We start from the raw sequence: 20,480 nt of genomic DNA on the forward strand, positions 1-20,480 counted from the left end.
GTAGCATAAAAATGTTTATTTTGACATGAGTTCAATATTCTGAATGCTTGCTGCTTACTGCACTAGCCTATTATTTTCCTCTGGCAGACATATTATTATTATTTCCTATGTAGCCTACACACTGCTATTCAACTTTTAGCTTAGAATGTTGGCCAGAACGTCAGGCTGATTCACTTATCCATAAATATATTACATTTAACACAGTTTACTTTTACAGTTCATGGAAGTTTAAAGTTTTTCTGTTTGGATCAAGACCTATGCTCCTGTTTTCATATAATATAACATTTGAGTTGAATAATGCGTTAATGAAATGCTTGTAGTGCTGTATAAAGAACACAAGAGGGCAGCAGCAGTTCATCGTGAGAATGCAGATCTTCAGCCCTGTGATGATTTTGGAGCAGAACTGTGATGCAATAAAAATAAGCAGGATCACTAAACTAAAGCATTCTGGAATTCTTGGTTCAGATCGGTCAACAGCAGCAGTATTGTAGGGTCAATGCAAAAGATGATGCAAAAATATCTAGCATGTGCAGGATGATGACGCATCAGTCAATGTGTTAATAAAGTTAGCAAATACAAATACTTGCTTATTTAGTTGTCATAGCACAAAATGTAAAATATAAATTGGCCATTTTTGGCAATTATGAGCATAGTTATAATAGAAACAGTGAAAACAATTTCATTTAATGACTCATCTTGCCCCTTGTTACTGTAAAATAATCGGCATAGGCTACCAACAAGACGAACATTGCACTAATAGCAGTGAAGCTTTTCGATAACTCAGGCGAGATAGCGCCATCCCCGAAAGTAGCGCTGATCAGTGTTTTTTTTTAATTTTTTTATTAATTAAGTTAACCCAAAATAAAAATAGCCTATAGGCTACAACTGTTTTCCCCATTCACTGTTTTTTTTTTAACTGGATTTCATTTTTTTACTGCTCTATTTGATCATTTGTTATTGCTGTTCAGTTCATTGCATTTTGATGTTCATGGCATGCATTTTTACTCAATATATAACTGTTCATTTCTGTTCTGTTTCAGTTAGTAACTGAAATGATAATTAAAATTGTAGAATTATATTAAAAATAGATGATTGAAATAAATGATAAAATCTAAAGATTTCAATATCTCTCTTTGTAACATCTTGTTCAAGTTTGATTCTAACATTATTGAAAACTTTTGTTAGAACAAAAAATGCTGAACATTGACAAAAAGGGTTTTTTATAATTGTGATTTTATAATATTTACTGGAAAGATATATGTGAAATATATATGACTTGTGAAAAGATATTTTGAATAGTGACAAATAACATATAGCCTGGAGCTCTATCCATTAAGTGGTTTTAAAAATATATATATTTTAAAACTGCATTTTCCAAAAAAAAAAAGGCCATAAATCTTACATTAAACCATGTAAAAGTGTCCATGTTATCTCCATGAATGAAAGTTAGCCTATATTAAGTGATATAAAGTGAATTTTATATAAAATGCTGGGGTTTTTTTTGTAAAAAGCCTATTTAAATAAATATTTATTTATGTATAGAATAAATAATAATAAAAAAATAATAAAAAATAATAATAGGCCTAATAAATAAATGAATAAATGACCTGAAGGACGGCATATAATTGACCAATTAGAATCAAGTACCTGGCACCGTTATCAGGCTGATTTCACAGAAACCAACCCTACTGGAAAGACTTTATTTATTTATTTATTTTTTCCTCTTCTTTTTTGTTTTAGATAGTTATTGTGTTAAGATGACGTTGTACATATTGTTGTCATATTTTGTACAGATATGTTTGCAATTTTGTAACAGAATTGTATGATATGATTGTCAACTTTGTTTTGTTTGTAAGCATAATACAAATAAAATAAATAAAAAACCTACTGGAAAGACTAGCAACCTGACCAGCTAAAAAATGATCAAAACCCATGTAAAACCAGCCAACAGACCGACTTGACCTGGGTGGGAGACCACAAAAGGTTTTTTATTCCCCCAGCAAGACGGTCTGTAAACCAAAAAAAAAAAAAAGTGCAGACGAAATGCAAGACCTCTTCCTCTATAAACGCGTGAAGTCAAGATCAGCTTTGTAAAGCCGCCATGAGACGTTCTGCATCGTTAAGCTGTGCTGTGTCCAGCTGTTTCTAAACGCAAAAAGAACGCAAGAAATCCTGTGCGTGTGTGAACGGCCCCTAAAATTATAGGCTTAGGACCACGCCTGTCCTAGAAGGAGGAGTGGGTGAAGGCAGGCATACGAGTAGAAATATTTCACTGTCGCACTTTACAGCTGTAGAGAAGCACAGGGGAAAAGTTTAGAAAATGTCCGGCGTGGCATCAACACTCGCCAAGAAGAGAGCCCTGGCGGCTGGCTTTGGGACGAACGCCAATGCCGTGAAGTACCTGAACCAGAACTTCGAGAGTCTGAGAAGTGAATGTCTGAGCCGCGGGGAGCTGTTCTGTGACATAACATTCCCAGCCGCTCCCGAAACTCTGGGCTTCAACGAACTCGGTCCACGATCGTCAAAAACCAGAGGTGTTGTGTGGAAAAGACCTGGGGTGAGTTCCTGTCAAATCAATCAACATGTAGCCTACTTTTACCATAGAAATGCATCATATACCAAGGTAAAATTCTATCTATCTATCTATCTATCTATCTATCTATCTATCTATCTATCTATCTATCTATCTATCTATCTATCTATCTATCTATCTATCAAAAATGATGGGTTGTTTTAACCCAATTTTGGGTAAAACATGGACAAACCCAGCCATTGGGTTAAAAATGTAGTTTAAAAATGTAACCCATTGGCTGGGTTTGTCCATATTTTACCCAGAATTGGGTTAAAACAACCCAGCATTTTTTAGAGTAGCCCATCTATCATCTACAGTATTGGCATTGTGGCATGAAGCATACTCTTGGTATGTAGTTTTCTTAAAAAGCAATGTCTGCCAACACATGACTCATCTTATGAGTATTTGAATAGAAAATTCTAACCTAAGTAGGCTACTAGTTTTTCTTCTTTTTTCTCAAAAACATCACATGCTTTTTCACTATTCCTGCAGGAGCTCACCTCAAGCCCTGAGTTTATTGTTGGAGGAGCTACAAGAACAGATATTTGTCAAGGTGGTTTAGGTAAGTAAACACCACTGCTATGTGCAATCTAACAGTCAAAAATGTGTTCATTATGAAGAATGAACAGGGGGAGCATGTGAGATTGACCAATTGTGTCTGGCATTTTTAGAAGCTATCTTGGAATTATCTTATTACATTTTTAGGAACTCCCCTCTAAACATTTGGAAACATTTTAAGAAGCACACCCAATGTCTTTGAGTATTCTGTTCCCCTTTACAGTAATATTGCACTGCTGTCTAATAAGTGACACCCAGTAAAGTTACTCAGACATCAGAGAAGTTTTGTACACTTTTTGGATGAAATCCAAGCCATTGTTGTTTTTAGCTCCTCTGTTTGTTTGTGTATTACTTGCAATTAGTCTGTTGAGCCTTTATGGGGAAATCTTCTGTCTGTGTTCATAAAGCAAGGTGTGATATGCACCATTGCATAACATCTGAAATAAAATTTGCGTCAAAAGGCTCCCTGTTATATTACATCTGAATCTGTGTATGTTCTTGTAGTAGGTGCACCAAATTTTGTATTTCATCTTTTTTGTATCTTTTAAAAAACATATACGATTATGATGTTATGATATTTGACTATTTTGTATTTGGCTGCATGTCGATTTCTTTACCAAATAAATTATGTATGAATTCAAGTTTTATTAATGTATTATTTAGTTTATTTGTTAGTTCAGTCTATTTGAGTTATCTCATTATATGCATAGGTTTGATTGAAAAGTCATGCAAAACTTGTAGCCTCGCTAGGCTAAACACACCAGAGAGTCATAAATTATTGCATGAAATTAAATGCATACAGTAGCACTGGTTTCATTCTTTTAGAATCGGAAATAGTGCTAAAATAGTTTCGAAACTGGTTGAGGAAACACCCCTATACGTAGATGATTAACCGTTACTAAAGTAACACTTTCAGTGTTGTTGTATATGGTAGAATCACTAGGAAAATAATGTCATAGCTGTATGAAAGATGATTCATACCTAGGAAACCGTTTTTTCAGCCCTGTTAGTTAAAGGGATTTTGAAGCCTAATCAGCTGACACGTTGGGGAAGAATCTGAAAGGCTGTTTATTTCAGAGGCAGCTAGCTAAACTGAGTCGTCTTTGTGAAGATTGTGGAATGCAAAGGATATTTGGGCAGGACTGTGTAAGGCCTGCAACAAACTGCTAGAGGACAGAATCTCAGCGCTTGCAATTGAGCATGTGGAGGAAGTAAAGTCTTAAAGGGATAGTGCACCACAAACACGAAAACTGTCATTTACTCACCCTCGTGCCTTCATCGGTGCAACATAAAAGAGGAAACTTCAAATTATGTAGAATTTGACGTCTTAACTCGTGACTTTACTCATGACTTTGCATTATTTATGTCTCTGCTTTGGCAAAATGTAAATTTTCCTTATGAGTATTATAAGGAAAGTTCACCTGAAAATGAATATTCTATCAAGTTGTTCTAAACCTGTATGAATTTATTCATTCTGCTTAACACAAAAGAAGATATTTTGAAGACTATGGGTAACCAAACAGTTGATTGCTTCCATTGACTTCCATAGTATGGAAAACAAATATTATGCAATTCAATGGGGCCCATTAACTCTTTGGTTACCAACATTCTTCAGAATATCATAATTCAAATTCATAGAGGTTTGGAAAAACTTAAGTAAATTTAAACAGAATTTTAATTTTTGGGTTACCAATCCCATAATACCTTCACAGCTGTTCATTTTGGTAAAGTTCAGAAAACCTCCAAAACTACAACTATGTTTTCTTTCGGCAGGTGATTGCTGGCTCTTAGCGGCCATTGCGTCACTAACCCTCAATGAAGATGTTTTGGCTCGTGTCGTACCATCCAATCAGGGCTTTGGGCAAGACTATGCTGGAATTTTCCACTTTCAGGTAAACAAAGTAATATTAAACTGTTAAAGTTGAACTTGAGGAGAAATATGTTGAAGTTTTAAAGAATCAAGCTTTGATGTTGATTAGGTGGTTGCTAAGCAGCTGCTATGGTGTTCTGGGAGGTTGCTTGGGTGTTCCAGCTGGTTGCTAGGCAGATATTAGACCGGTAGATGTCTAATCAATACTTATCTCTCTGTAACAGAGACTCAGTTTGGCTCAGTTTTATGGGTTGGAATGGTGGAATGTTTTTGTCAGGACAGGAAGCCAAACTGACTCATATACTGTAGACGGACAGCATTGATCCCAGAGGAAGTGCATGCTCAGTTCCTCTGTGTGCTCTGCCATGCTGTATTTTTAAGTTCTACTTTTTTCATGCAACTGAGTTTATTTATATTTAAGCATTTAAATCATTCCCAGTTTATAACTGTAAGTGATGCCAGAGATGATTCACAGGACTTTGAGACTGTGCTTTGGCTCTCGATTTTGTTGAGGTTGTATTTTAATTGTTTTCTGCTGTGATACCTCCATAATTTAAGTACATTTGTTTTGATGGTTGCAGTTGTGGCAGTATGGGGAATGGGTGGATGTGGTGGTGGATGATCGATTACCCACTAGAGATGGAGAACTGCTGTTTGTTCATTCCGCCACGGGCTCTGAGTTCTGGAGCGCCCTGCTGGAGAAGGCCTATGCAAAGTGAGTCATATAATCTTTTGATGGGTTTGGGATGTTTCGCATGTGTCATAACAATCATAATTTCAGTCTAGCTTTTTAGTTTTTTTTGTCTTATGCTCACCCAGGCATTTATTTGATCAAAAAATTCTGAAAAAAATGTATATTGGTTTTCTATTTTTTTAAGATTTTCTTATTAAAAAAATACTGTAAAAAATGTATATTGGTTTTCTTTTTTTTTTTTTAAATACCAAAGAAAATCAATTTTTTATATTTTTTAAATGTAATTTATTTCCTGTGATCAAAGCTGAATTTACAGCATCATTACCCCAGTCTTCAGTGTCACATGATCCTTTAGAAATCATTCTAACATGCTGATTTGCTGTGTAAACATGCCTTTTTTGTGTGTGTAAACTGTAATACATTTTTTTAAAGATTATTTGATTAATAAAATTTGTATTTTATACTACTAATAAAACTATGTTCTGAATTCATGCACACAAAAATGTTTTGAATTTGTGTATAGAATATAGATTTGTTTGTTTGTTTGTTTGTGTGTAATCTTAAAGGAGCTGCACAAGAAATTTATTTCAAATAATCATAAAATGGCCCTCATATGACATTAGGAAATCATGTTCATTTCAAATGCTTATATCACTGACAACAGTAGTCCAGCTAGGATATTGTCATTTAAAAAGTGAAGTTGCAGCCCTCAACTGATGTTGATATTGTGTTTTGTTCTGATGCTCCACCGATCCACCAATCACAGAGTCAGTAGTGTTGCAGCATCCGGGTTGCCAGCTCTGGTCTAGTTACCACAGCTGCAGATACAAACGTGTCGGATAAAACATTTTGGATCTTGCAGCCTATCTGGCAACCTCGAGTCAGGGGGGACGGGGGAGGGGACACACCGCTCTACAGTAATTTGAAAGTGATTGCAGTACCAGTTTTGGCCACAATCTTACATACCGCTCCTTTAAATATGGGGTTTTACAAAGTTTTCTAGTAAGTCATGCACATATAGCACCCAAATATCACCCAAACACACTTTTGGACATTATCATTAACATTTTTTTTCAATTCCAACAGAAAGTAAACAATTATTGTAGTCTATATCACTCTTTTTGAGTGACACTGTGTTCTGTCGTTCAGAGTGAATGGGTGTTATGAAGCTCTGTCTGGAGGTTCCACAACTGAAGGTTTTGAGGATTTCACCGGTGGGATTGCAGAAATGTACGAGTTGAAAAGCGCACCATCCAACATGTTCCAAATCATCAGGAAGGCCCTGGACTCTGGAGCTCTGTTGGGATGCTCCATCGATGTATGAGGTCTTCAGCACACCTAAAGATGTTAAAGGAAAAAAGATGCAGTGCTTATATTACCAGTTGTTTGTTCCTACAGATCACCAGTGCAGCAGACTCTGAGGCCATTACTCATCAGAAGCTTGTGAAAGGACATGCTTACTCTCTTACTGGGGCAATTGAGGTTATTTTTTTATCTGAGTGTCATTCTCTTGTTTTTTTTGGGGGGGGGGCTTCTTTGATTAGACTAAATTCAGACATTTCCCTATGCATTGGCTTAGTGAAAGAAGACGTATACTAGAAGTAAACTTATATGTACAATTTTGTCAGGTTAATTATCGAGGTCGAAAGGAGAAGCTGGTCAGAGTTCGTAATCCTTGGGGTCAGGTGGAATGGACGGGGGCCTGGAGCGACAAGTAAGACCCAAATAAGATTAAAAATAACTTAATTTATTGAAATATATATTATATTGATGCTTGAGCTTGGAATTGAGCATTTATAGGATTAAACAGTGGAATATTCACAATACTGCTTAACCTTATTACTGTATTATGCCTATGCACCCTGTATTTTAGCTCTTCTGAGTGGAGCGCCGTCGATCCATCTGAACGTGAGATTGTGAAGGCAGAAGATGGAGAGTTCTGGTAAAATTACATTCAGTTATAAAGCATATAACCACATCCCCAAAGCTTTTCTTGGACCAGTTTTTCACTTCCTGTTTGCATCTGTGCAGGATGTCATTTTCAGATTTTGTGAGGCACTATTGCCGCTTAGAGGTCTGCACTCTCACACCAGACACGCTCTCCTCGGACTCTGTCAAACACTGGAGTGCATGTAAATTCGATGGCACCTGGAGAAAAGGCTCCACTGCTGGTGGATGCAGGAACAATCCATGTAAGCATGTTTATATGTCTTTGACCTTAAAGGTGAAGTGTAATTTCCTGGCCACAACTTTCACTAAATGCAATCTGTTTAAAGGTGGTATCAGCGATTGTGGGTGACGTCACTTCTGTTTGTGTTTGAAGCGAGATCCCAAACAAACCAAGTTAGCTCGCCCCTCCCGTTTCGTGCATCATGAAAAACTCACACACTAAATCCCTACAATCTGATATTCGCTTGAGCTATGCAAGTTTAGTCGAGCTTTACTCGTATTTTGTAGCCCTCAATCGGGTCATGGGGTCTATACGACCCCAATGGGCTTTAGCTGCACTACTTCCTGAACTTCAGCCAGCTTCTTGTTTCCTGTCTGTCATTATTGGCCAAATTGATTAATTCAGGTGTGTCTGATTATTGTTGCCATGACAACTGAGGTCAGGCACACCTGGATTAATCAATTTGGCCAATAATTGCAGACAGGAAACAAGGAGCTGGCTGAAGTTCAGGAAGTAGTGCAGCTGGGCATAAGGTCAATTGACTTTTACTTAACAAAAAAAGGTTCCCTTCATCTCAGTGGAATAAGATTTTATGACTTTTCATACATTATCTATCTATACACACACAAAAAAATGGGTTTGATTTGGTTGTTCTGAAGGCATGTAAAAAAAAAATTACACTTCTGGTCTTGGGGGTCAATATGACCCCACATTGAAATGAATGGGAAATGTGAGGGAAAAAAAACGAAATATATTTTCATCATTTGTCAAAAAAAAAAAATCTGGCATAAATCTGAAAATTTTTAAGGCCTAGTACTAGAGCATAAATGCAATGTATCTTAAAAAAGTAACATTTCATATGCTAATGCTAAAGCTAATAGTGTAGTTGAGGAATTGTGTGGTGGATATGGATACAAAAGTACTTTATATCTCCAAAAACACAGCATTAATGAATAGATGAGAAGTAAACAAAAAAAACGATATATTATTTGTATGATTAAAAATTTATATTTTTTGTTCAATTACTCAATCAATTGTTGGGGTCGTATAGACCCCGAAGCCCAGAAGTGTAAACAGGAAACGAAGACCATTTGAAGGTTAAGAATTATATTTTCACACACAGTTCACATACAAACAAGTCAGCACTAGAAGAACCAGAGCAACCAGTCCATCCGATTTAAAAATGTTCAATTCTTTGAGTTCTCTCCACCGTTCAAAAGCCTTCCCGATTATTAATTGTTTCTTTGACGAAAAACGACGGTATTCCCTCGCTCTAATCCTCCTTCTCTTCTTGGGGATTGCCTCTTCCATGTTAAATGTATCTGGGCCATTGATAGTATAGGGTTGAAAGACGCGGGCTTATTCTTCAGTTCCGACTTTGCGTGCCGGCGCCATGAACGAGCGCAAAAACAAACAACACCCCCCCTAGAACACTGTTTATTTTGATTTTGAGTGGTGATTGTACCCATTTATTTTTTGTGTGCAGATCTCAGAGCCGAGGCTGCCTACAGAGACGTGTTTTTTTGACAGCCTGCTCATGGGGCGGGCAGCTAGCGTATCGTTAGGAAAGATCAGATGAATGTGATAATTTTTGTTTGGGCCTGAAATCGCTGATACAACCTTTAAGTGGGCGTGGCATAACAACATCGGCTCTAGCAATGCCGTGAGTTCGAGGAGGGACTATCTGTCAGTGGCAGATTAGAGAATGTCTAGAAGCACAGTTTGTACTGTATGAATGTAATCAGTTGCTTTAATTGACATCTTAATTATTTGTGTTCCATAGACACCTTCTGGATGAATCCTCAGTTTAAGATCAAACTAGAGGAGGAAGATGATGATCCTGATGATAATGAAGTAGGCTGCAGTGTGGTGATTGGCTTGATTCAGAAGAACCGGCGGAAATTGAGGAAGTCTGGAGAGGACATGCACACCATTGGATATGCCATCTATGAGGTGGGGTTGCTAAGATACAAATGGTTTATGTGTTTGTTATTGTAGTGTTTATGACAACCTGTGAAGGGTGCTGTTTATACATCTATTCTTTTTGCTTTCTTTCTAGGTGCCTTCACAGGTGAGCACAATGGCAAAACCTCAAAAGGATTTTTGCAAATGAAAATGTGGAGAATTAACATAAATAGTAGAAATATATTTTGAAATACACTTTTTAGTGAATAATAAACACTCGAAACTCCCAAGCAACCACATAGCAATGCCTTAGCAACCAACTACAACACCCTAGCGATGTAGCATTGACTTTTGCACAGGCAAAACCTACACACGTTTTCTTCAGATCTAGTTTATTCTTCCTCTGGTTCTTGATCGCCTCATTGCAGTTCCATGGGCAAAAGGAAGTTCATCTGGATAAGAATTATTTCCTGACCCACGCTCAGAAAGCTCGATCTGAGACCTTCATTAACCTGAGAGAGGTCAGCACCCGCTTTAAACTTCCTCCTGGAGAATATCTCATCGTCCCTTCCACATTCGAAGCGCACAAGAACGGGGACTTCTGTGTGCGCGTGTTCTCCGAGAAACAGTCTGAGATGCAGTAAGTACTGTCTTGTTTTATTGAATCAAAAATCATTGATAAGATCATGTTCTTGTAGTGTCTTCAACATGTGATCAAACTAAATCTGTATTACTTTACAAGTGACCTGTTTTTCTCAATAATTCAACGGTCTTAAAGGGATAGTTCACCCAAAAATGAAAATTTCCCTTATTAATTACTCACACTCATGTCACGTCGGTCCAAAAATGTAAGAGATTAGTTCATCTTCAGAACACAAATTAAGATCTTTTTGATGAAATCTGAGCGATTTCTGTCCCTCCATGGACAGCCTACGCAACTGACAGTTTCAAGCACCAGAAATGTAGTAAAGACATCATTAAATAATCCATGTGACACCAGGTGGTTTAACCTCAATTTTATGAAGCGACACACAAAAAAAAAAAAACATTGAGGGTGAGTCATTTATGAGAATTTTCTTTTTGGGTAGACTAACCCTTTAAGCCATAAGAAAATGAAACCTATATTGTATTATTTACATTATATGTTTTATTTATATGTATATAAATTACTATTATTTTAAGGGATGCACCGAAATGAAAATTGGCGAATGAAATGGGCGAATACTGAAAATTCTGAATGCACTTGGCATTCTTGAATAATTTATATATATATAATTATTCATTTCTTGTTTTAAATAATTTTTTTGTATAATTGTGTTATTATGAGATATTGTAATTAAATTCCATAATTTAAGAAATCTGAATTTAAAAAATACAAGCCTATAAAATAAAATAAAATAACTTTTTATTTAATAGCATAATGACAGACAGACTTCATCAAATGTCCTTTAAATGCTTTTAATCACGGCCGGGAGATCTCAGAGATGTCATCTCACCCAAAAAGAAACATACATCAGCTTTTATAGGATAGAGACAGACATATCAAAATAGAATCGGCATGACAAATATGTCACGTTCTATCGATGTGATTGAACGTGACATATTTGATGACATCAGCAAAAATAGCTTGAATCATGAAATAAACATTGGAAAGGGTTAATATAGTTCAGCTGATCATAACACAATACAGACAAAAAATTATGTTTTGGTACATTGTGTTCAAGGTTACATTGTGTCAAAAGTTTGTCAGAAGGTTAGGTGTAAAAAAAGAAGTAAGACTTCTTTTGTTCTATTGTTATAGAATGAGAAGTCATTTTATCATTCATTTTACTGTATAACCAAAGGAAAAGTCAGGTAAAACCTTAACACAGGTTCAAGTCAGATTTCTATAATGGTTTGTTCTAAAAAAATCTAAAAAAAAAAAAAAAAAGTGTCTGAGTTTATTATGAAATGTAAGACAAAACTATTGTTTCCGGACATGAAAGCATAGAGTTTATCTTTTATTTTGCTGTAAATTAATCACTAACTAAACTGACATTAATGTAAGCCACTGGGAGACCATTTTGAGGCCACTGGCCCTCAGAACTGGGCCCTCATTAATTTATGGAATAATTGTTAAAAAAATAAAAAAATAAAATATGCATATTTGTGAAAAAAAATCTAATATTTGAGTTACATAAAAATCGAATCTTCCTAATTAGCTTTATGCACAGCTGCACTACTTCCCGAACTTCATCCAGCTCCTTGTTTCTTGTCTGCCATTATTGGACAAACTGATTAATCCAGGTGTGCCTGACCTCAGTAGTCACAACAACAATAATCAGACACACCTGGATTAATCAGTTTGTCCAATAATGTAAGACAGGAAACAAAGGAGCTGGCTGAAGTCCAGGAAGTAGTGCAGCTGTGCATAAAGCCAATTGTCCTTGCAATAGTGGCCAAGAACCGAAGCGCGGGCAGTTGCGTCCTGATGTGGTGGCTGTAAATCCACTTGTTGATAAGAAAGGAGGAAAGAGCCACATATGGGCCGCATCTAAGATTATCTTGTCCTGGGCCCAGGCGAGACTGCCATCTGGCCTGATAAGAAATATTGTTTTTGAAGCCGTAGTTGCTTATTTGTCTCGCGAGAGTTGATGAACATTGAGCACAGCGCACACACAAGCACAGTCGCTTCAAGTTCGAACTTGTGTATCTTCGGAAGCGGAGCCGCTCTCAAAGTTAAAAGCAAAAATCCTGCGCCAGAGTGAAACTGATCTCTGAACACGGAAGAGCGGGTGGCATATTTTCAGCTAAAAATCTAAAAATGCCATTTCGGTGCATCCCTATTATTTTTATTTTATTATCATTGGATTTTTTTGAAGGGGGGATTTCATCTACTATCCCTGTCTCTCTTATTTCCTCCAGACAATGTGATGACCCTGTAGAGGCAAACATAGAAGATGTAAGTCCCATTTCCCTTTGTGTCCCATTACACATTTTTCCTCCTTTGTGCGTATTATAGGAGTAACTTCTGTTAAACTGTAAACAATCCTCTCTATAAATGCAATAAGCTTAAACAAAACAACAAAAACTGGGTACAATGTGAATGTAGTGACATTATTCTACTCACCCTTCTGCCGTTGTACGTTAAAAGGAAACTTAAAAGTGTTAAAGAATGAATTACCTCAAAAGCTTGATTCTTTCTGCGGCAATATTATGGATGTCACTGTTTTTTATTTTATTTTTATTTCACCTTTATTTAACCAGGTTAATCGGTTGAGAACAAGTTCTCATTTGCAACCGCGACCTGGCCAAGACAGGCTAAAAATGCAAGGCAACATAAAATTACACATTGTGTACAACATTCAAGTGTATAATCACACATACAGATTTTCAGATTCAATTATAATGCAGAACAGAGTATAAAAATTTAAAACAACTTACTACTATTAACTTAGTACTAAATAAAAGCACAAGCAGTATAGTTGAAGGATAGATATCCTGAGATAGCATAAATAACATGGTGCGGTGTAGATTATTACCAACAATAGCTGTTCATTTGGATATGCACAAGAAATAATATTAACATGTACAGTGGTCCGTTAGTAGTTTAGAAAGTGTTGCTTTAAAAGTAATGATAGGTATGAAGGATTCTAGTTTGAGAGATTTTTGTAAATTGTTCCAATCGTTTGCAGCAGAAAATTGGAAAGAAAAGCGACCGAATGAGGTACGGGCTTTTCTAGCAACGAGGAAGATGTATCTACTCGAGCGCAGGTTGCGTGTAGGTACTGCCACAGGTATTAATGATTTTAGATAAGATGGTGTTTTGCCTAATAAGGTCTTGTAGATTAGATAATACCAGTGGCTTAGGCGCCGGGTATGTAACGAAGGCCATCCAACTAGTGAATAAAGGGTACAGTGATGAGTGTTATATGGGGCGTTGGTTACAAAACGAATAGCACAGTGGTAAACAACATCCAGTTTCTTGAGAAGAGAGCTTGAGGCAGTTCTGTAGACTACATCACTAAAGTCAAACATTGGGACAATGGTCATTTTCACAAGGGATTGTTTTGCAGAAAAAGTAAAGGAAGCTTTGTTACGAAATAGAAAGCCAATCCTGGATTTAATCTTAGACTGGAGATAGTTTATGTGTGTTTGGAAGGAGAGCGAGGGGTCAAGCCAGACCCCTAGGTATTTATATTTCTCCACATATTCCAGCTTTGACCCATCCAGGGTGGTGATGTTTTTTAAACAAAACGGTGTAGTCTGGGATCGATTGAAAATCATGCATTTAGTCTTACTTGAGTTTAAAGACAGTTTAAGATCACAGAGAGCAAATTGCAGATCTTCAAAGCTCTTTTGGAGGGTTTCCAACACAAATTCCAGTGTAGGGCCTGATGTATATAGAACAGTGTCGTCTGCATAGAGATGGATTAGAGAATTGCCCGCAGCAAGAGCGACATCATTAATATAAATGGAAAATAGTGTCGGCCCGAGGATCGAACCCTGGGGCACCCCCGCAGAGACAGCCAGAGGCCCGGACAGCAGTCCCTCTGACTTGACACTCTGAAATCTATCCGTAAAATAATTCAGGAACCAGGCAAGGCACTCGTTTGAGAGGCCCAGCCCTTTGAGTTTGCCGATGAGGATGCTGTGGTTAACAGAGTCGAAAGCCTTAGCCAGGTCAATAAAGACAGCAGCACAGTGTTTTCTTTCATCGATAGCTGTTATGATGTCATTTAACACCTTAAGTGTTGCTGAGGTACAACCATGTCCTGCACGAAAGCCAGATTGCATGTCAGACAAGCTATGGTGGGCTTCAAGATGACCTAGTAACTGTTTATTAATTTGAATTTCAAAGATTTTTGATAGACAGGACAAGATGGAGATGGGTCTGTAACAATGTGGGTCTGAAGTGTCCCCTCCTTTGAATATAGGGATAACTGCAGCAGCTTTCCAGTCTTTAGGTATCTCTGATGAGATAAGAGAGAGGTTAAAAAGGCTAGTAATGGGAGGGGCAATGATGTTAGCAGACATTTTCAGGAAGAAAGGGTCCAGATTGTCAAGTCCAGCTGATTTGTATGGATCAAGATGTTGTAGTTCTCTCAGGACATCTTCAGTTTGAATTACATTGAATGAGAATTGTGGAGGGCTAGGGCCAGATGCTACAGAAGATACTGTATTGTTGCATTGGGTGGGGGTAGTCAGATGTATCACATGGTCACCCATAGCAAAGTGCTTGTTGAAGCCCTCAGTTATATCGGACTTGTTGGTGGTGATAGTGTCTCCCAGCTTTAAAGTGGCAGGCAGTTGGGCGGAGATGTTCTTGTTCTCCAATGATTTAACTGTGTCCCAGAACTTTTTAGAGTTGGAACTGCAAGACGCGAATTTGTGTTTATAAAAACAGGTCTTAGCTTCCCTAACTGCCTGCGTGTACCTGTTTCTGGTTTCCCTAAAAAGCTGCAGATCGTAAGGATTTTTTGAGGCCAATGCAGTCCGCCACAGAACATTTTTACTCTTACTGAGGGCATTCAGTTCCGGCGTGAACCAAGGACTGTGTCTATTTTTTATTCTGTGTTTTTTAAAAGGGGCGTGCTTGTTCAGGATGGTTATGAAGGCATCTTTAAAAAAAGACCAAGCATCCTCCACGTGTGGTATCAGGTCAATGTCCTTCCAGGATACCCGAGCGAGATCTGTTAAAAAGGCCTGTTCACTGAAATGTTTTAAAAAACGTTTAACAGAGATGAGGGGTGGCCTTTTAACTACAGCTCTGTTATGGACACAAGCAATGAGGCAATGATCACTGAGGTCTTGACTGAAGACCGCTGGAATATATTTTGAGGGCATGTTAGTCAGAGCTATGTCAATTAAAGTGCCTTTGTTAACAGATTTTAAATTATATCTAGTTGGTTCGTTAATCAATTGTGTGAGGTTGAGAGCGTCCAGCTTAGACAGTAGGTTTGTTGAGGCATTTAGCATGTCTAGATTTAAATCTGTTAAATATCACTGTAGTAATATATATCTGTATCATGTAACATGCATTGTCTTAATCAAAAATGTTCATTAACTTTAGCATCGAGTGATGTTTCAAAGTGCGTTCTGTCATTTTGACAGATTTGTCTGCTAAAAGGCGATCAATTACATTTTAAAGCATCCGTGTGATAAAAGAGACGTGAAGATTTGATAGACGGATCATTTCCGTTCAGGATTTTTTTAGTGAAATCCAGTGAATCACCGGTATTCATGGGACATATCATAAAGTAAAGCAGACCACTGTCAGCGTTGGGTTGCAAACAAGGATGGAAATAAAAGAGCTGGATTTTTTTGCAAGCATTATAATCAGAATAATGTGCCAGATATGTTTTTAATGCAAAAACATATGGTGGTGTTTTATCCTCTTTGACGTCATATGTCAATAAAAGGTTTTATTGGACTAACAAGGACGTTTTTAGTTCTGAAACTTACAGGATATTCTTATAATAGGATGACCTCTTAGATGTCAAAGGAAAATTTGATTTCTCAGTTCATGACCCCGTTAAAATACCAAGTGTATGGGGATATTCTTCTGACGTCTGAAAATAAAACATGAAGGAAAATGTGCAACTTATTTAGTCAAACTGACAGATAAGGGTTATTTGTTGCGCAACCTTATAATATGAAATGATCTGTTTCAGTCGTTTTGAGTGGAAGCTCCCCAAACCGGAAGTGTCTCCCATCTTCAGGAAAATTGTGGATAATATTGCCATTTATTACTGTGAATATCATCAATAACGCTCTCTTTTCTGTCTCCTCAGGAGACCGTGTCTGAAGAGGAGGTTGATGCTGGCTTTAGGGGACTGTTTACTAAACTTGCTGGAGATGTGAGTTATTTTAGACCCAGCATAAAGGCCTGCTCACACCAAGAAAAATAACAATAACTCATAAATTCTGATTGGCTGTGAGTGTTTACATTGTTCTGATTCAAACAATTTTGTCCCTGTGCCGTTATCGTTACAATTATGGCGTGGACTCTGCTATTCTTTTACATGTAGAATGATTTTTAAAAACACTTTTTATCGTTATAGTCTTTGGTGTGAATGGGCCTTCATGCTCATGGATTACTTTACTTAAAAAACATGTAAAAATGTAATATTGTTTGCTCTTTTCTAAGGACATGGAGATCTCTGCTACTGAGCTGCGAACAATTTTAAACAAAATAGTCGCCAAAAGTAAGTATTTTCTTTGTACGTTATTATTAAAAAAACATATTTATAAAGATATTTAGTAAACAATTTGTCTTTTCTGTACAGGAACTGATATAAAGACAGATGGTTTCAGTATGGACACTTGTAGAGTCATGGTGAACCTCATGGATGTATCCTTTTACAAATAGTCCAACAGACATTGCGTTTCTGAGTGTCACAATCAGTTTGACTTAACTCTAGTGCAGGAAAGTGGCAATGGTAAACTGGGGTTATCTGAGTTTGCCACTCTTTGGAAGAAAATTCAAAAGTATCTGGTTAGTTTTTCTCAAATTTTGCATAGAAACGTTTGCTTCTCATGAGTTCTCTTGGGGTAACATCCTCATCATCCTTTTTTAGGGCATTTATAAGAAGAATGACATGGATGGGTCCGGCTGTATGAGTACACCAGAGATGCGAATGGCTTTGAAAGAAGCAGGTATGCTAACCATTGACCTTCATTCAGCTTTTCGTTTTAAAATGAGTTTTTAAAGGATTAAATGTAGGGATGCACCGATATGACAATTTTGGCCGGTACCGATAACCGATAATTCTTTATATTTGAAAGCCGATAACCGATATTTTGGCCGATAAATCTAAATCCTAATTTTTAGACAATTTTTGATTTTCCTCACTAAAAGCCTAGATACAAACAAAATTATGATGTTCTTATTTAAAGTTGTGTAACCGACATGACAGACTTGCGCTGCACATTTTGCACTTTAACTGGATTTTCCTTTTTTAATGTGATTTCAATCGTATTTCAAGCTATTTAAAAGCATCATGTTGGACAGTGCACATCTAAAGTGCCTCAGCTGAAGGAAATAAAACATTATTTATTGGCTTTTAGATATCGGCTAAATGTTCTTGTTGGGCCGATAACGATAACATTAAAAATTATCATAAATCGGGCGATACCGATAATGTGGCCGATATATCATGCATCCCTAATTAAACGAATTCTGATACAAGGCAGTCAGTATATTCCTGAAAGTCATAATATGAGCCGCAGCAAGACAAGCTTTGAGTAACTTGATTTTTTTTTGGTAATCATTTCACAGGATTCTCTCTGAATGACTGCATTCATCAGAATCTGGTTGCACGCTATGGAGACACCGACATGAACATCGACTTTGATAACTTTGTGTCCTGTGTGATGCGCCTGGAGATGATGTTCAGTAAGAGCAGTGATTTCTTAATTCTGATTGGTTGAGATCGGTTTTAATGGTGTTCTTTTTTTTTTTTTTTAGTTGAGTTGTATGGCTATAAAGTACTTTAAAGTTGTATATCACATGCTTTCTGAATTGTCTCAAGTTATTTTTTAACTTTAAAGTGCCCCTATTATGCTTTTTTTTTCGAATATTACCTTTTATGCAGTGTGTAAGATAGTTGTTTGTCAATGTAAAAGGTCTGCAAAGTTTTAAAGATCAAAGTGCATAACAAATAAAGTTATTGTCTCCTAAACGAAAGAACCGATTCTGAAAAAAAAGCCGGCAGTAATTCCAGTCTTACTTCGCTGCACGATCTTACGTGTGTTTGCACAAATTTGAATAATGCCAGTCTATGGTCTTCATTGGCTGCCCACAAACAACATCTCAAACCCTGTAGTTGTAGCTGAAACCTAGAAGAGTTCATATTGTTGACATGTTGAGAAGACGCTGTTAAAATCGGAAAACTGTTCGTATCCCTGTGTGTACAAGTGCTGAGGAAGCCTCTGGAGCTTAAATTTAGATACGGTAATAGCCGTTCAGATTGGGACATGTGCTGTAAAAGGTAGACCAATCACAACGGACTTGGCCGTTTGACCAATCAGAGCAGAGTAGGTTTTGAAAAAGGTGGGGTTTAGAGAGACTGGATCCTTCATCGAAGCATTTCTGTGAGAAAAAAAGGTGATGCTGCAATGTATATTGAGAAAATCTAAGTGTTTTTTTTGGCATTTGATGCATGTAAACCTATTGTAGGAGACCTCTAAAACAAAACTAGGAACCTTAAAAATATTATAATGGGGCACTTTAAATTGTTCTGTATACAAACGACCTGAAAAATATCTTTCTGTTTCATTACCATCTTGTATGTGCAGCATGTTTACAATAATTCAGTGGTCCAGAGGCAAATATTTCTTTCATACTATATAATGTGATTATATTCCTTTCTGTTTTTATCAATTAAACTTTAACAGCAAATTGACACAAACATTTTTGTTTAACTTTTTGTAGAAGTGTTCAAGAGGATTGATGCAGACGACAGTGGGTTCATTGAGTTGGACTTCTTCCAGGTACGTAATGTCTTGCAATCTAGTAGTCTATCTTAATGTTTATACATTTTGTGTTTTATATGGTTCTTTTCTCTTTTTTCAGTGGCTGTCATTTGCTATGATTTAAAGGGCCAGAGGATTATTATGAATAACATTTTTATTGTTCTAGTTACCTTACACAGATAACACTCGTCTCGTATAGATAAATGCTTAATTAGTATAGTGGGCCACCTGGAATTTGTAAATGTGTCCATTGTACTTTGCTACAGAGATAGAGAAGTAGTTGGCTGTTGTTTTATTTGTTATGGACTTTTCTCTTATTGTGATGCTTGCAAGGCATCACTGTTTTTCTATTTTTTTTTATTATTATTTTTCCTTTTTGCTGCTGATGTGATTGGTAGACCAAATTGTGTGGGTTATTGAGCAGAATTATGCAATTATTTTAAGTTATCAGACAGATGATATACACCTGATCTATGATACAACTGTTAAATAAAATCCCGAGAGGGATCCAAGCCATATATGGGGGCCAGATTATTGGATCAAACTTGGAAGTAGCCAGTAAGCAACCACCTAGCAACATGTTAGAAACTGCATTGCAATGCTCTGGCAATGACCCACAACACCCTAGCATCTTGTTTGTGTGAACAAGCACTGCTCACATTTTTTTAAGAAAATGTTAAAACCAACTAATTACAGACCTGATGAAATCACTTGACAAATATTATTTTTTATTATGTTAATGTATTTCCTATTGAATTTTGAATAGGACATATCTTATGTGTAATATAGCCACATTATAATGACAGAACCATGATTTGCCTATTGATAATCAATTCAGGTGTTTAAAGCCACAAAACTATCATTTTGATTTATGAGGTTTTTAATGCACAGATTTTAATTTGTCGATAATTTATAGTGCTAAGATGAAAATGTTTGTCAATTTTATACTTTGAATGAAATTCATGATTTGTCCTAATCCAAATTTACTTTATATATATATATATATATATATATATATATAATTATTTCTGCCTTGCAAGCATTGCTATTTCCTTGTGTCCCATTTGGAATTTAAAAATGTGTACAATACAAAGCCTTGTTGCTAGAGAAACAAATAAAGTTATCTTTTATTATAACATGCTCTTCCCATCGTTCAAATTATTCAATTACTTTCAAGAGGTTTGACTTTTAAGGAGAAATGTAGCAATTTCTGGCCAACTTAAAACGTTTGTTGTTACTGTAATATTTGAAATCT

General features: G+C 36.6%; 1 protein-coding gene across 2 annotated transcripts; it reads left to right on the plus strand.

Moving 5' to 3' along the window:
- The first annotated feature begins 2,105 nt into the window (after positions 1-2,105).
- On the plus strand, positions 2,106-20,361 carry capn2a (calpain 2, (m/II) large subunit a). 2 transcript variants are annotated; one of them, XM_039671796.2, is made up of 21 exons: positions 2,106-2,557; positions 3,065-3,134; positions 4,904-5,022; positions 5,582-5,715; positions 6,844-7,012; positions 7,093-7,176; positions 7,323-7,408; positions 7,568-7,636; positions 7,726-7,886; positions 9,648-9,817; positions 9,924-9,935; positions 10,198-10,409; positions 12,674-12,710; positions 16,543-16,608; positions 16,899-16,956; positions 17,038-17,102; positions 17,178-17,246; positions 17,329-17,407; positions 18,030-18,146; positions 19,185-19,243; positions 19,326-20,361. In XM_039671796.2, exons 1-21 carry the CDS (start codon positions 2,321-2,323, stop codon positions 19,347-19,349), a joined length of 2,097 nt encoding a protein of 698 aa, XP_039527730.1. In that variant the 5' UTR covers positions 2,106-2,320; the 3' UTR covers positions 19,350-20,361. The 2 variants fall into 2 exon arrangements, with proteins under 2 accessions (XP_039527730.1, XP_088972930.1); XM_089116804.1 differs by lacking the exon at positions 9,924-9,935.
- The last annotated feature ends 119 nt before the right edge of the window (positions 20,362-20,480 follow it).

Source organism: Pimephales promelas, chromosome 11 (assembly GCF_988280905.1).
Source record: "Pimephales promelas chromosome 11, fPimPro1.hap1.1, whole genome shotgun sequence".
Classification (NCBI taxonomy): Eukaryota; Metazoa; Chordata; class Actinopteri; order Cypriniformes; family Leuciscidae; genus Pimephales; species Pimephales promelas.